Source organism: Amblyomma americanum, unplaced genomic scaffold (assembly GCF_052857255.1).
Source record: "Amblyomma americanum isolate KBUSLIRL-KWMA unplaced genomic scaffold, ASM5285725v1 scaffold_12, whole genome shotgun sequence".
NCBI lineage: Eukaryota > Metazoa > Arthropoda > Arachnida > Ixodida > Ixodidae > Amblyomma > Amblyomma americanum.
In genome coordinates this window covers 545541-558583 of record NW_027526484.1, presented here as the reverse complement: position 1 = coordinate 558583, position 13043 = coordinate 545541, and the positions used below count along the sequence as shown (strand labels likewise).

The 13043-nt window shown below is 48.5% G+C and overlaps 1 protein-coding gene across 1 annotated transcript in view; it reads right to left on the bottom strand.

Annotated features, from left to right (window-relative positions):
• Positions 1 to 278: 278 nt before the first annotated feature.
• LOC144111902 (nose resistant to fluoxetine protein 6-like) overlaps positions 279 to 13043 on the bottom strand; it is a 122489-nt gene continuing 109724 nt past the window's right edge. The window contains exons 13-15 of the mRNA XM_077644940.1: positions 11834 to 12023; positions 10530 to 10672; positions 279 to 2709 (exon numbers count right to left, since the gene is read on the bottom strand). Coding sequence (XP_077501066.1) covers positions 2500 to 2709; positions 10530 to 10672; positions 11834 to 12023 — 543 coding nt within the window. The 3' untranslated portion in view covers positions 279 to 2499. The remainder of the gene's footprint in view (positions 2710 to 10529; positions 10673 to 11833; positions 12024 to 13043) is intronic.

Sequence of the window (13043 nt, the reverse complement as noted above, 5' to 3'; positions counted from 1 at the left end):
TTTTCTTTCAAAGCGTCTACCAGGTGTGTAACACTGACCGTATTGTATTGACACAGGCTAACTGTGTTTTCTGAGCGCATGACAGATCTATAGCTCGCGCCTTGCCAGCGACGCCAGCGCGGACTACCGCTGTGATGTCGGCTAGAAGACGTCGGTCCCTGTCTTTGCATCCAAAGTGAAATGAGCTTTGCACACTTTTTTGAGAAAGGGAGAGAGAGAGTGAGCGGTTATTTGCTTTATTTAACTTCTAAATGATACAACAATAATAGATGGGCCTATAGACAAAGCTTGTTTGGGCTCACGCTTGGAAGCACAGTAAAATAAGATACTTGAAACTCAAACAGTGCAAATGCATGCCAGTCATAACACGAAAAAGAAGAAAAAGACAAACAAAATAACAGAGGGTGGTTGGAACTACGACATGTCGCTAAAAACATCTTTAACCCAGTATTCAAAGTTTCTAGATATTTGGATCTGAAAAGGGACGTCATTCTACATTTTATACCGTAAAGCTGCAGTAGTTGCTGACCATAAAAGTTGCGTGTTAAAATATGATTGAAGTTTAGACGGCTTGCAAGGTGCACGACTTTCAAGGCAAAAGTCATGCAGTGTTGTATCAAGCATACGTGTCCCGTGTAGTTACTGTCAAGTGAATCCTGTATCAATGAAAATTGCTTGCTGCCATTTGGAGTTGGGAAGCAAAGCACACGTAGCAAATTCGTTTGGAAATCATTGAAATTTAATGATCAAGTTCTGGCAGACGAACTCTTTGTTAGAGAGACAGCGGACGTCATCGACGTGTTGTGTAATGAGTAGCAGGCATGTAGCGCAGTATAGTAGGAAAAATTGAAGCAAAAGTAAAAATGATAGCGATAGCAAGATCTGGCGTTATACAAGATCAACGAAAATGCTGCCAAAATTTTCCATGTGAGAACGAGCAAAATGACAGCTGAAAAATTTATCAAGGGACGTGTTTTCATCAATGAGATTCGATCTCTAAAGCAACAGTTGGAAGAATTGATGACGAATGCTCCCGCGGAGCTACGCTGCGGTTAGGTGCTGAGCGCTTGATGGCTGATTAGCCGCCTACCGAAAGCATTATCGGCGTAGAGAAAAGTCGTGCTCATTTGAATCAAATATATGACATTGAATGACAGCGGTCTCTGAGGAAGCAATAAGGCGGTATAAAACGTGCGTTTTGCTGAAATTTATAGTGCCCTATTCGCTTCTGGTTCAGTCAGGATCGAACATTTTAAACGTGAAATTTTGTTACTGATAACACGATTATACGATGAAATCAACGCTTGGTTTTAAAGCCCTATATCATCCGAGAAAGTAACAAAAAGACGCGAAGAACTGAACCCAGGCAAGTCTCCTTGTCCCAATGGGCTGAGGACTTCATTTTATAAATCCTTTAAGCCTGCCGTAGCTCCAGTACTGAATAAGCTATACGCGATTGCGTATGACCGTGACTCTTTGCAGCCGTCCTTTCTAACCTCGCACACGGTTTTAATTCCTAAGCAAGTAAGCTACGCTTTATATTTCGCCGGGAAAGCCAATATGTCTCAATACGCCAATACCACAGATGAGCTTCCCGCATTGACGAAATGTCTTTACATTCTTTTCTACTCTGTTTTGCGGGAGAAAAAAGAATAAATGCATGAGGAGGTTATGTAGACGAGGTGCACCACCTGCCTTCGAATACATATAAATAAGGGTCATAAACTACATAAAACTGCAGAGCTGTAAAAGTGAGAGAAACATTCACTGTCTAATACTGAAGGTCGCTGTCATACGAGTATCGTTAAAATTACAAGATGTACCTAGTTATTCGTTTAAATACTGACGCACTAATTTCATTTAGGTTTAATTAGTCCTGAGCGAAATTTAGCCAGCTCCATCCAAAAGAAAGCAATGGTTTCACGAGATTTTCACTGCATTCCTTCAACTGGGATGCGCATAAGTTCGCGGATATAAATTTGAAAGCGTATGAAAATTTTTCCAGTCGCACAGAAAGAAGTCTTCTTTGCCTGTATTCAAGCAGAGCCCATTTTTCAAGGTGACTGCAACAAAAAATTAAAAAGAATGTTCATCGCCATTTTCAGACACTACTTCCGCTTAAAAGAAATAGCCCAAAATCTGCGCTCGTTTATTGGCGGCACTTTAATCTTGTGTCACTCACAAAAAAGTCACAACATGTTTCATACCCCTCAATGTGAATTCCTTCAAAAGGCAAACGCACGTGGCTGAAAGAAGAAACGCTGGCGCAACAGTCGTGTTAAGCCTATGTTCTTGTCTTCGCTATAACTACTCCTAAGTAATAAATCGAGAACGTTTACCGTCTGTTGTCGTTCATTAGGTTGGCTTTAACTTCTAGGCGGTGCTCGATCGTTGGCACCAAACACGTCGTCACCAGTCGAGCTGATGGCAGCTGATTGGTTTGCATTTATCGTGAAGAAAGTCATTAGAAACGTTCTTCTCTGTTTTTGTATTTTTCGGTTAGGTATCTCGGAGCTTTGCAACTACATGCGCAAGTCCGTCCTCCATGCCATTCGCATTTGGCGCCGCGTCTCCATCGCTTTTCTCGGTCTGTTTACGTTGAGGTTCGAAGACTAGCTTGTCCAGCCGCCCCGTTGGCGCCTCGCAACAGATGAACAAGAGGTAACTAAGGAGGTAGCTCCACACAATTGTGGTGAAGAAGAGCGAAACCTGCGCAAAGATGGAGGGAAAACACATATTTCACTATTATTACGCGCGGAGATTGCTTACAAGCCTCACATACGTGGAATAAAAGAGATAGAGTAAATGTTTTAAAAGCTAAACTATTAATAGTATTTTCAGTATTGTTCTGCCCTTTTTTATTCTCACAGAAAAAACAACATACAGCTCTTGGGGAAGGATGTGTGTTCAATTCATAGGTGTTTTTACAAGAAAACAGAACATATAGAAGAACCCGCAATACTCCCGATGTATATATATATATATATATATATATATATATATATATATATATATATATATATATATTGCCACCTGGTGTTCTCAGGTGGCGCTGAAGTGTCTTCGAAGACGTTGAAGTGTCTCTCGCTGGCTGGCTGGCTGCTTGCTGTATTCTGCTGGTTAGCGACCTGTCTCCCTGTTTTCCGTTACATATTTTGGTGTAGGCGCTGGGTAAAGATCCCTGTATATGTCTCATACTCCTCCGGATACCCTGGGCTCCAGTCCTTCGCTAGTGGACACCCCCGTGCACCGTGCTAGCCGGAGAAATCAAGGCCTACCTCCCGAACACGGGCTTTTGGAGTCTGCCAGAGCACCCACCCATCGACCTGTCATGCCAGCTGCTGCCTACTACACCTTGCAGAATCCGCGACTGCCCAAACCATTCCACGGCAGTCAGCTCGAAGACGTAGAGGACTGGCTTCTCGAGTTTGAACGCGTGGCCTCATTCAACCAGTGGGACGACGCCGCTAAACTTCGAAACGTCTTCTTTAGTCTCGAGGATGGTGCACGTACCTGGTACGAAAACCGAGAAGACGCCCTAACATCATGGCACGAGTTCCGCCGACGCCTGCTGGAGACCTACACCAGCACGGATCGTCGAGAACGGGCTGAACGGGCTTTGCAGTCTCGCATTCAGATGCCGAATGAGACTGTAAGCATGTACGTGGAGGATATGACTCGGCTCTTCCGGCGAGCTGACCCGGCCATGCCCGAAGATAAAAAGGTGCGCCATCTCATGCGCGGCGTTAAAGAGCAACTTTTCGCTGGCCTCGTGCGCAGTCCACCTGGGACTGTTGCTGAGTTTCTCTCGGAGGCGGTCACGATGGAGAAGATGCTCTTGCGGCGGTCTACCACCTACGACCGGCCGGTACTCGCCGCTTCACTTACAGAGCCGCTTCCTGCCTTCGGGGCTAACCCTGGTCTTCTCCGCGACCTGATCCGCTCCGTTGTGCGCGAAGAGCTCCAGGCGCTTTTCGGTGCTCCCCTGCCGACGGCCGGCTCTCTCGCTAGCCTGGTCCGCGAAGAGGTTCAAGCCTTGAGACCTTCGTTCCCGTCCGTTGACCCGCCGCCTTTACCAACGGAGTGCCGTCGTCCAACGTACGCTGAAGCCTTGCAACGTCCTGCGCCCTCTTCGGCGCAGTTTCCTCCGTCCAATCAAGGCTCGCTGTTTTCCGCACACCCCGACACGTACTACATCGACAATCGACGATCACCCCAGCGGAAGACGGACCTGTGGCGTGCTCCGGATCGGCGGCGTCTCTGCTTTCACTGCGGGGAACCCGGTCATCTGTATCGCCAGTGCCCGTATCGACAGCTTGGGCTGCAGGGGTTCCCTATCGACATGCCCCGTCCACCAAGAGGTCAACGACCCCGGGAGATCGAGGACTACGTAGCCCAGCAGCGCATGGCGACAATTCCCCAGCGGAAGTCTCGGTCTCCATCACCACGCCGACCTTCGCCACAGCCCCAAAGCTCCTCCTGGATGGCGCAGAGACGGTCGCCAAGTCCCCGCCGGGAAAACTAAAGAGAGCGACCTCAGGGGGCGAGGCCGCTGGCAATCGATACGAACAAGACCCCCCGACAACGCGAACAGCGACCGACCGCGATTTAAAGGCAACGACTGCAGTACCTGAACTCGGAGATCGATTCTCGTTGGATATACCCGTGCTTCTCGATGGCTATAAGGTTAGTGCTTTGGTGGACACTGGCGCTGATTTCTCGATTTTAAGCGGAAAGCTAGCGGCGCTTCTTAAAAAAGTAATGACACCATGGTCCGGCACGCAGATTCGCACGGCTGGCGGACATGTCGTAACTCCGCTTGACCTATGCACAGCAAGAGTCCAAATTCGCAGCTCCACATTTGTTGTCAGCTGCCTAGTTCTACCGAACTGCTCCCGTGACTGTATCCTTGGCGTTGATTTTCTCCGAGAGTATGGAGCTATTATTGACCTCCGAAAGCGCACTGTCACATTTTCTACCGAGAAAGCTGATGTTTACTCCGAGGACTGTCCACGCCGCGCCGCCCTTAGAATATCCGCCGAGAGCGTTTGGATTCCGCCACGCGCCAGCGTTTTTGTGAGTGTTCACTGCGACGGACTACGTGAAGGGACAGCGGTCGCAGAGGGCAACCTGTCCCTTTTGCTCACCCACGGCATCTGCTCAGCGCGAGGTCTCATCCATCTCCGCGACGGCTGCTCTGAGCTCCTGGTGACTAACTTCTCTAACGAGCCCCGGCACCTTTTTCGTGCTACTGCCATCGCATTCGCCGACCCCTTAGCGGAGGTTTCTGAATGTTTCGCGTTCGAAGCTGTTAGACCTGTGCGCCCATCCCTTGACATCAGCCCGGACCTTTCGGTGACTCAACAGCGAGAACTACGTGCCCTCCTACTTGAATACTCCTCCTGTTTCGCTTCTTCGTCGAAAGTCCGGCAAACGGCTCTTCTCAAGCACCGCATCATTACGCCCGACGATGCCCGCCCCATCCATCAGCAGCCGTACCGTATCTCACCGAAGGAGCGTGAGGCGATCCAAACGCAGGTGAAGGAGATGCTTTCAGATGGAATCATTCAACCTTCCAGCAGCCCCTGGTCTTCACCTGTCGTGCTGGTGAAGAAAAAGGATGGGACACTCCGCTTCTGCGTGGATTATCGGAAACTGAACAACATCACCAAAAAAGACGTCTACCCGCTGCCTCGTATCGACGACTCGCTCGACAGACTTCGTCGCGCCCAGTACTTCTCCTCCATTGATTTAAAGAGTGGGTACTGGCAGATAGAGGTCGACGAGCGGGACCGCGAAAAAACGGCGTTCGTGACACCCGACGGACTGTACGAATTTAAAGTGCTACCTTTGTGGGCTATGTTCAGCGCCGGCAACTTTCCAGCGGATGATGGATACCGTTCTCGCTGGACTAAAATGGCAAACTTGTTTGGTTTATCTCGATGATGTCGTCGTATTTTCCGAAACCTTTGCCGAACACCTTGAACGCCTGAGGACAGTATTAGATGCCCTCCGATCGGCCGACTTAACGCTAAAGCCCGAGAAGTGCCACTTTGGGTACAAAGAGTTGAAGTTTCTCGGTCACCTCGTGAGTGCCGATGGCGTTAAGCCCGACCCCGAGAAAACTGCTGCCGTCGCCAACTTTCCTGTTCCTGCAACAAAGAAAAGTGTGCAACGTTTTTTGGGTCTGTGCGCATATTACCGCCGCTTCATCGCCGACTTTTCAAAGATTGCCGCACCCCTGTACCACCTCACGCGCAATGATACACAGTTCGTGTGGGCTGCCGAGCAGCAGGACGCTTTTGCCGAGCTGCGCAGACGACTGCTAACATCCCCTGTTCTTGCGCACTTTGATGAAGAGGCTGAAACCGAAGTCCACACCGACGCGAGCAACGTCGGCCTCGGCGCCGTACTCGTCCAACACCAAGGTGGCGTGGAAAGGGTCATCGCGTATGCAAGCCGCACGCTTTCTCGCGCTGAAACAAACTATTCGACCACAGAAAAAGAATGCCTTGCGGTTATGTGGGCAACCATGAAATTTCGTCCGTACCTCTACGGCCGCCCGTTCAAAGTAGTTACCGACCACCATTCGTTGTGCTGGCTTGCAAATCTTCGCGACCCATCGGGGCGCCTAGCCCGATGGAGCCTCCGCCTCCAAGAATTCGATTACACCATTGTGCACAAATCTGGCCAGACGCACGAAGACGCTGACGCACTCTCTCGCGCGCCCGTCGGGTTAGCGGATGATAGCATAGAGGACGAGAGTGGTTTTATTGGAGTTGTCAGCGCCTTAGACCTAATGACCCGCCAGCGAGCTGACCCAGACCTGCGACCTATCATTGATTATCTGGAGGGCCGAGCTTCTGTCGTACCCCGACAATTTTCTAGAAACCTGCCGGCCTTCTGTCTCCGGAACGGCATTTTGTTTAAGAAAAACTCCAGCACTGTTGACCGAGCGCACCTCCTCGTCGTTCCGGCAGATCTCCGCGCCGATATCCTTCTTGCTTGTCACGATGAGCCGACCTCCGGCCACTTGGGCTTTGCCCGCACACTTTCACGCGTGCGCCAGGCGTATTATTGGCCCAAACTTTCTCACGCCGTCCAGCGTTACGTCAGAGGCTGCCGCGATTGCCAACGTCGTAAGGCGCCTCCTCTCAAGCCAGCGGGCTTGCTCCAACCTATTGAACCCCCTCGGACGCCTTTTGATCAAGTCGGCATCGATCTTCTGGGCCCATTCCCTGTGTCATCGGCCGGTCATAAATGGATCATAGTCGCGACCGACTATTTAACAAGGTATGCGGAAACTAAAGCGGTGCAGCGCGGTACGTCATCTGAGATCGCCCAGTTTTTTATGCAACAAATCGTGCTGCGTCATGGCGCACCGTCCCACGTAATCACTGATCGAGGTACGGCGTTTACGGCACAGCTCATGCGCGACGTGTTCGAGCTCAGTCACACGAACCATCGCAAAACTACTGCCTATCACCCACAGACGAACGGGCTCACAGAGAGACTCAACAGAACGATCGCCGACATGATCGCAATGTACATAGACTCGCAGCACAAAACCTGGGACGAGATTCTCCCGTACGTCACATACGCTTACAACACGGCCACCCAGGAGACGACCCGATTTACACCATTTCGTCTGGTCTACGGACGTGACGTTCAGACGATGCTGGATGCAATGCTTCCATGCAGCACTGATGACCACCCACTCACGCCAGACGCCGAGCAGTTCGCTCAGCGCGCCGAGGAAGCACGTCAACTTGCCCGTCTTCACATTCAGCGGCAGCAGGGCACGGATGCACGCCGCTACAACCTCCGTCATCGGCACGTCGAATACCATCCGGGAGACCAAGTTTGGGTGTGGACCCCGGTACGCCGCCCAGGCTTGTCTGAAAAACTGATGTGCCGTTACTTTGGACCGTACCGAGTTTTGCGCCGCGTCACCGAAGTGACCTACGAAGTTCTTCCTGACGGGACTGTGCAGCCTCAGCGTCGTCCACCCCGCTCTGAGGTTGTGCACGTTGTCCGCATGAAACCCTACTTCACGCGGTAATGGATAGTACGCTCAGTGTTCTGCTAGTTTTCGCGTGGGACACCTTCGCCCACCTCCCTTGTACATTTTTGTGTGCTTGTGCTGTTTTTTTTTTCTCTTTCCACTGCCCATACTGCAACCCCGCTTTTGTTTTTCTTTTTTTTTGGAGGGGGAGTAATGCCACCTGGTGTTCTCAGGTGGCGCTGAAGTGTCTTCGAAGACGTTGAAGTGTCTCTCGCTGGCTGGCTGGCTGCTTGCTGTATTCTGCTGGTTAGCGACCTGTCTCCCTGTTTTCCGTTACAATATATATATATATATATATATATATATATATATATATATATATATATATATATATATATATATATAAAGGCTTCATGTGTGCTCCGAGTATGTAGAGTTTGTACGTGAAAGCTATTAAGCTATTAAACACCTCTTTTTACATCAGAAAGAAAGCGTAGCATGAACGGGATGCATATACAATATCTTCGTTTATGATGCATCATGCCTTTCGGAACTTCGTACGAGTACAGAACTGGAAAGAGAGAATAATTCGTTAATTGGTCGTTGTGCAAAACTCCCTTTTACCATGCCTTCCGTGCCACAGTGCCCCGTACCTTCTCAGGAATAATGTACAGAGTAGATCCTCAGAAGTATATGCAGAAAAGTGCAGCTGCGAATATGACACGGTAAGGATTGCCACTGGAGCAAATAATGAAGAGACGCCGGACCAACAAATCTGCTTCTGGCCTGCGCCAGCGAATGAGCTTGGCAAATATACAACTAAGGCTTCCATTTGCCTACTATGACGGGCGAAATTTTACTGGGGCTCTCTGTCTGAACGCATGGTGGAGACAACTAATGGAGGAAACTTGGGAACACTGGGCGTAGTTTTCCATGCTACTAGAAAAGTGGGAAATTAATCTGACTCGAAAAGAGATTCCCGTTATATTTTTATTTCTTACACGAAGGAGCTTCGTCAAAAGCAAATAACAAAATCGCTGCACTCGAACCCACTGATAACCCGAAACATTTTTGACTATGTATTTGGGAGTTTGTTAGTATTTTTAAATAAAAAGGAATAAACGCCGGTCTATTTCATCATTTTTCCTGTACACTGAAGGCCAGAGGTAATTTTCTACAAGCCATTCTTCGACACACGAATGGTGTAGTCAATTCCATATTGGTGGCACCTTTATCGTGACGGTTATTGGACTATCCCGTTGCACGGACAGCGAAGCTCACTCAGAGCTTCTGCGCCTGCCGGCACCATACAAGGCATGGAGCCGCAAGCATGGTTTAATTGTTCGTGGGACAACTACCGTTGTTGCCACTGCCTTAGGCTGCAGCGAAGGCACAGATCACCGCCCGCTCTGCGTCGCACTCTGCGCGTGCATCTCAGCAAATTTGCATGTAGTTATCTTGGTAAACGCACTTAATCAGAGCTATGGTCTAACGAGTCGTGTTACAGTATTCATTTTAACCGCGTTGCAGTTTTGACGAAAGCTTTCTTTCTTTAGTTTTTATCGCCAGCATCAGTTAAAAATAAAGAGCCCTATCGAATATTTACGCCGATGGCTATGCATCTACCACTTAAAGTTGAAGTGGAATTTATAAGTTTTCTTTGTATGACACGTGAATTTTGTGGGCTAGCTGCCTAGAAGGGACGCCCTGGATGAAAAGACAGAAGCGCCAAAATTGACAGCATCGACAATATTAAGAACGTGGAAATACACGTGAGCTCCCCTGTTAATGCGTGCACACACTTGCGAAAAACGCGCTAAGGAACAAAAAGAACCCTCAAAGGGATAAGCTAACTATAATGCTGCTGAACGAAGACTGCCTTGGGGGAGTTTCTCAATGGATTTGCGATTTTAGAGAAATTGATGCTCGTGCGTTACTATAACTTTCTTCTTCATTGTTCACTTCATGTAAAATTTATCAGTTAACTCAGAGGGCTATCACTACCGTGCCTTGAAGATGTGAAGTGCTGCCCGCTTCACACAGTATTCTTGACATACATTAGTTGCAGTGCTAGCGCTGCTGCCTCTGGTAGCAGACAAATGCACCGTGAGCTCTGTATACTTGGGCAGCTTGCGATTTGGGCGGACGGTTACAGTGTGGGGATTGAGCTTTCCTTTGTAGCTCTATGGCTGCGCCTGGGTGGATGCCAATGAGTAATTACACCCTTATTAAACATCTACTCCACTTTGGGGGATTCTCGTAAACATTTGGCCAGAAACAAGTTGTCATTTCGTCGTGCTGGAAGTTTTTTTATCTAATAATATATTATGCTCACGGACGTCAAACTATTAGCAAGTGGCACGGGGGAACAGGTTTTGACTTCTCGTCCTAAACTGTGGCAATCATTCCAAAGGTTGTGCTACTTGTGAACTCTGTGTGCCGTGTGCTTGTGCCTGTGTACCTTAGGTGCTGCGCATACCGGTTTAAACTTCCAATAATAAAGTGTTTTACCCCTGCCACTCACCGCAAAGAAATGCGAGAAGAACATCCTCTCCCTGGAGATGCATAGCAATAGCTGTATGAAGAGCAGGTGTATAAGGTACACCCCAAATGCCAGCCTACTCAGTGGCGTGAAGGGGCTCCACGAGAGGAACGTGTTCACGAAGCCTAAGGAAACAGACAACAAGATGGGTAAGACGTTGTGACATTCCTAAGGTCTGTATCGTTCACAAAAAGAGAAAGCTATCTGAACTTTCCAGTCGTCTGAAATCGGAGAAAACCCGCTTTTCATGTGCCTTATGAAGTGGGGGACCAGGGGTAGCAATGGTTTCCCTATCTCTTTTTCTTCACTTCTAAATCCAAGGCAAATGCTCGGACAAAATTGTCACTTTTCAGAACGTACAATGCATAAATGTTCGATCTACTTGATTGCGTATGTGACAGAATTACGCCAGGTTGTGAACCCTCTCTCACGCAGAGCTCGAATCAAGAATAGCTGGACAGAAAAAATTCGCGGCGGTTGACTCCGGTTAAACCTGGAGTGACGCGATAGCTACAGCTTGGCGAGTGGAAGTTGCGCAGTTGAATTGCAAAGACAGTCTTTCGACGCTCTGTTTCGCTGGGTATCCCTTTTTCATCTTCGTCCACTTCACACGGCGCATGCGCACAGCTGTGGCAGGTCGGTTTTGCCGGCGCGCCGTGCCGCCGGCAGCAGCTGCTTCGCAACACGTGGCTGGTCACGGGACCAACCGCGTGACGATGCGCGAGATCAGCCACGGCGCCGCGATACCGGCAGATGCTCCGCACCATGTGACCAACCACGTGACAGCGTGGAGGCACAACCTTGGCACGGCGGCACAGCCACCGCCACGGCACCGCCAAGCTGAAGGCTTGAAATGCTACCGTAATGAAGCTAGCTATCGCTGCAAAACAGAAAGCACAAGTTTTGACGTGAGTTCACGCACTACAAATGCGCTGACAAAAATCGCAGAGCAGAGCGTTTTGTATGTCCGTTAAACCAAGCGGAGCGGGTGGTTCTGTTTGTAGTTTACATTAATACTGCAACTTTCTTACCGCACCTAGAGAACGGCTGCATGGTCATTTTTAATTTTATGTCGAGCTAATCTGACGAAAACAAGGCTCCACCGAGGCTATAAACGACTTTTTGTCCACTCCCCATTGTCGCAGCTTGTCAATAATTCGTGATAATTAAAGTATTTCTCTCACAGAAGTGGTGCAAAATTTCTTATCTTGCCACCAACTGCTGTCTATAAACTAGTCGCAAACTTTTCGCAAATCTGCGAGAAGTATGAAATACTCTCTGAATACCTCCTCGTCCTGTGGCACAGGAGAGAGTGATCCAGGACAGAAAAACGGACCACAGGATCCCGTCGAAGAACGCTGCGGAGAGCTTCCCCAATTCTGTTGTGGGGTCTCTTGTGCGGTACCACGGCGTCTTCATAAAGATACAGCACATCCCGCAGGCAACAACAACGCACCATGCTGCGGCCTGCACAGGCTTAAAAGGGCGAAAAATGTTTTGTAGTTATTATTAATTCTGCTTTTCTGGGTCGAGCAGGAACGCTATCGTGTTCATGTTTGCGACAGCCGTACAATTCATTCGCGAAGAAATAACAAAATTCTCGTCATGGGTAGAAAACTTAGCAAGGGGCCCTTAAGAGTTAACAGTTTCCTGTTCACCAACGCATCGTATTTCAGTTTAAAACTTCTCCAGCTGCAAAACGACGCTGACAAATGACATATTTGCAGTTTCGGAGGTGTTCTTTTCAAGCCGTACAAAACGTACCTCAAGCATATTGTATTATACCGCGAACACTCTATCGGGCTGTTTTTCAAGATGCTTAACAACGATGCTGCTGATATTTAATCAACACTGCCAAAGTTGCCTAATTTGCAGTAATTAAACAAGTATTTATTCAGAATTAAAGATAATGTTGCAAACCAGGCCAGATGACTTCCAACAGAGTTCATCCTTCACTCGCGTATGGCGCTTCGCCTGATTTAAAATTTTATCTGTAAACTTTTGTTTGTAACTGAAGCCATGGCTTTAAAAAGAGTGGTAGATCGCAGATGAGTGAAGCCAACCTTTTGTAATTTCCTCTCATGTCGCGCGGAGTATTTTTTTAAATTCTGCCTAATTAGTTAACTCACTAAGATAACTTTTGTGAAAATTCCAATATTTACTCAAAAGTTAAGAGCGTTTCGCAGAGCTGTAGAGGTGGTTAAAAACAACCGATCCATTTTTTTTCTGTTAACGGACCCGCCTGCGCTGTCCGGAATTTGAATAAAGCCAGCGAAATTCAAAAAGAAACCTCGTGTCTGCACTCATGTGCTACCATATTCCAGGGCTCCCAACCAGGTTTTGAACAAACGAAACGTTCGCACCGATCTTCTCTATGTCAGCGGCCGCCCCTCACTTCGCACGGCTTGGGCAATGATACTGAAAGACGAGTGTTTATTTAAAGGAACTGGGACGGCGGGAGCGGTGGCGAAAACAGTCAGAGATTAGCCAGGACGA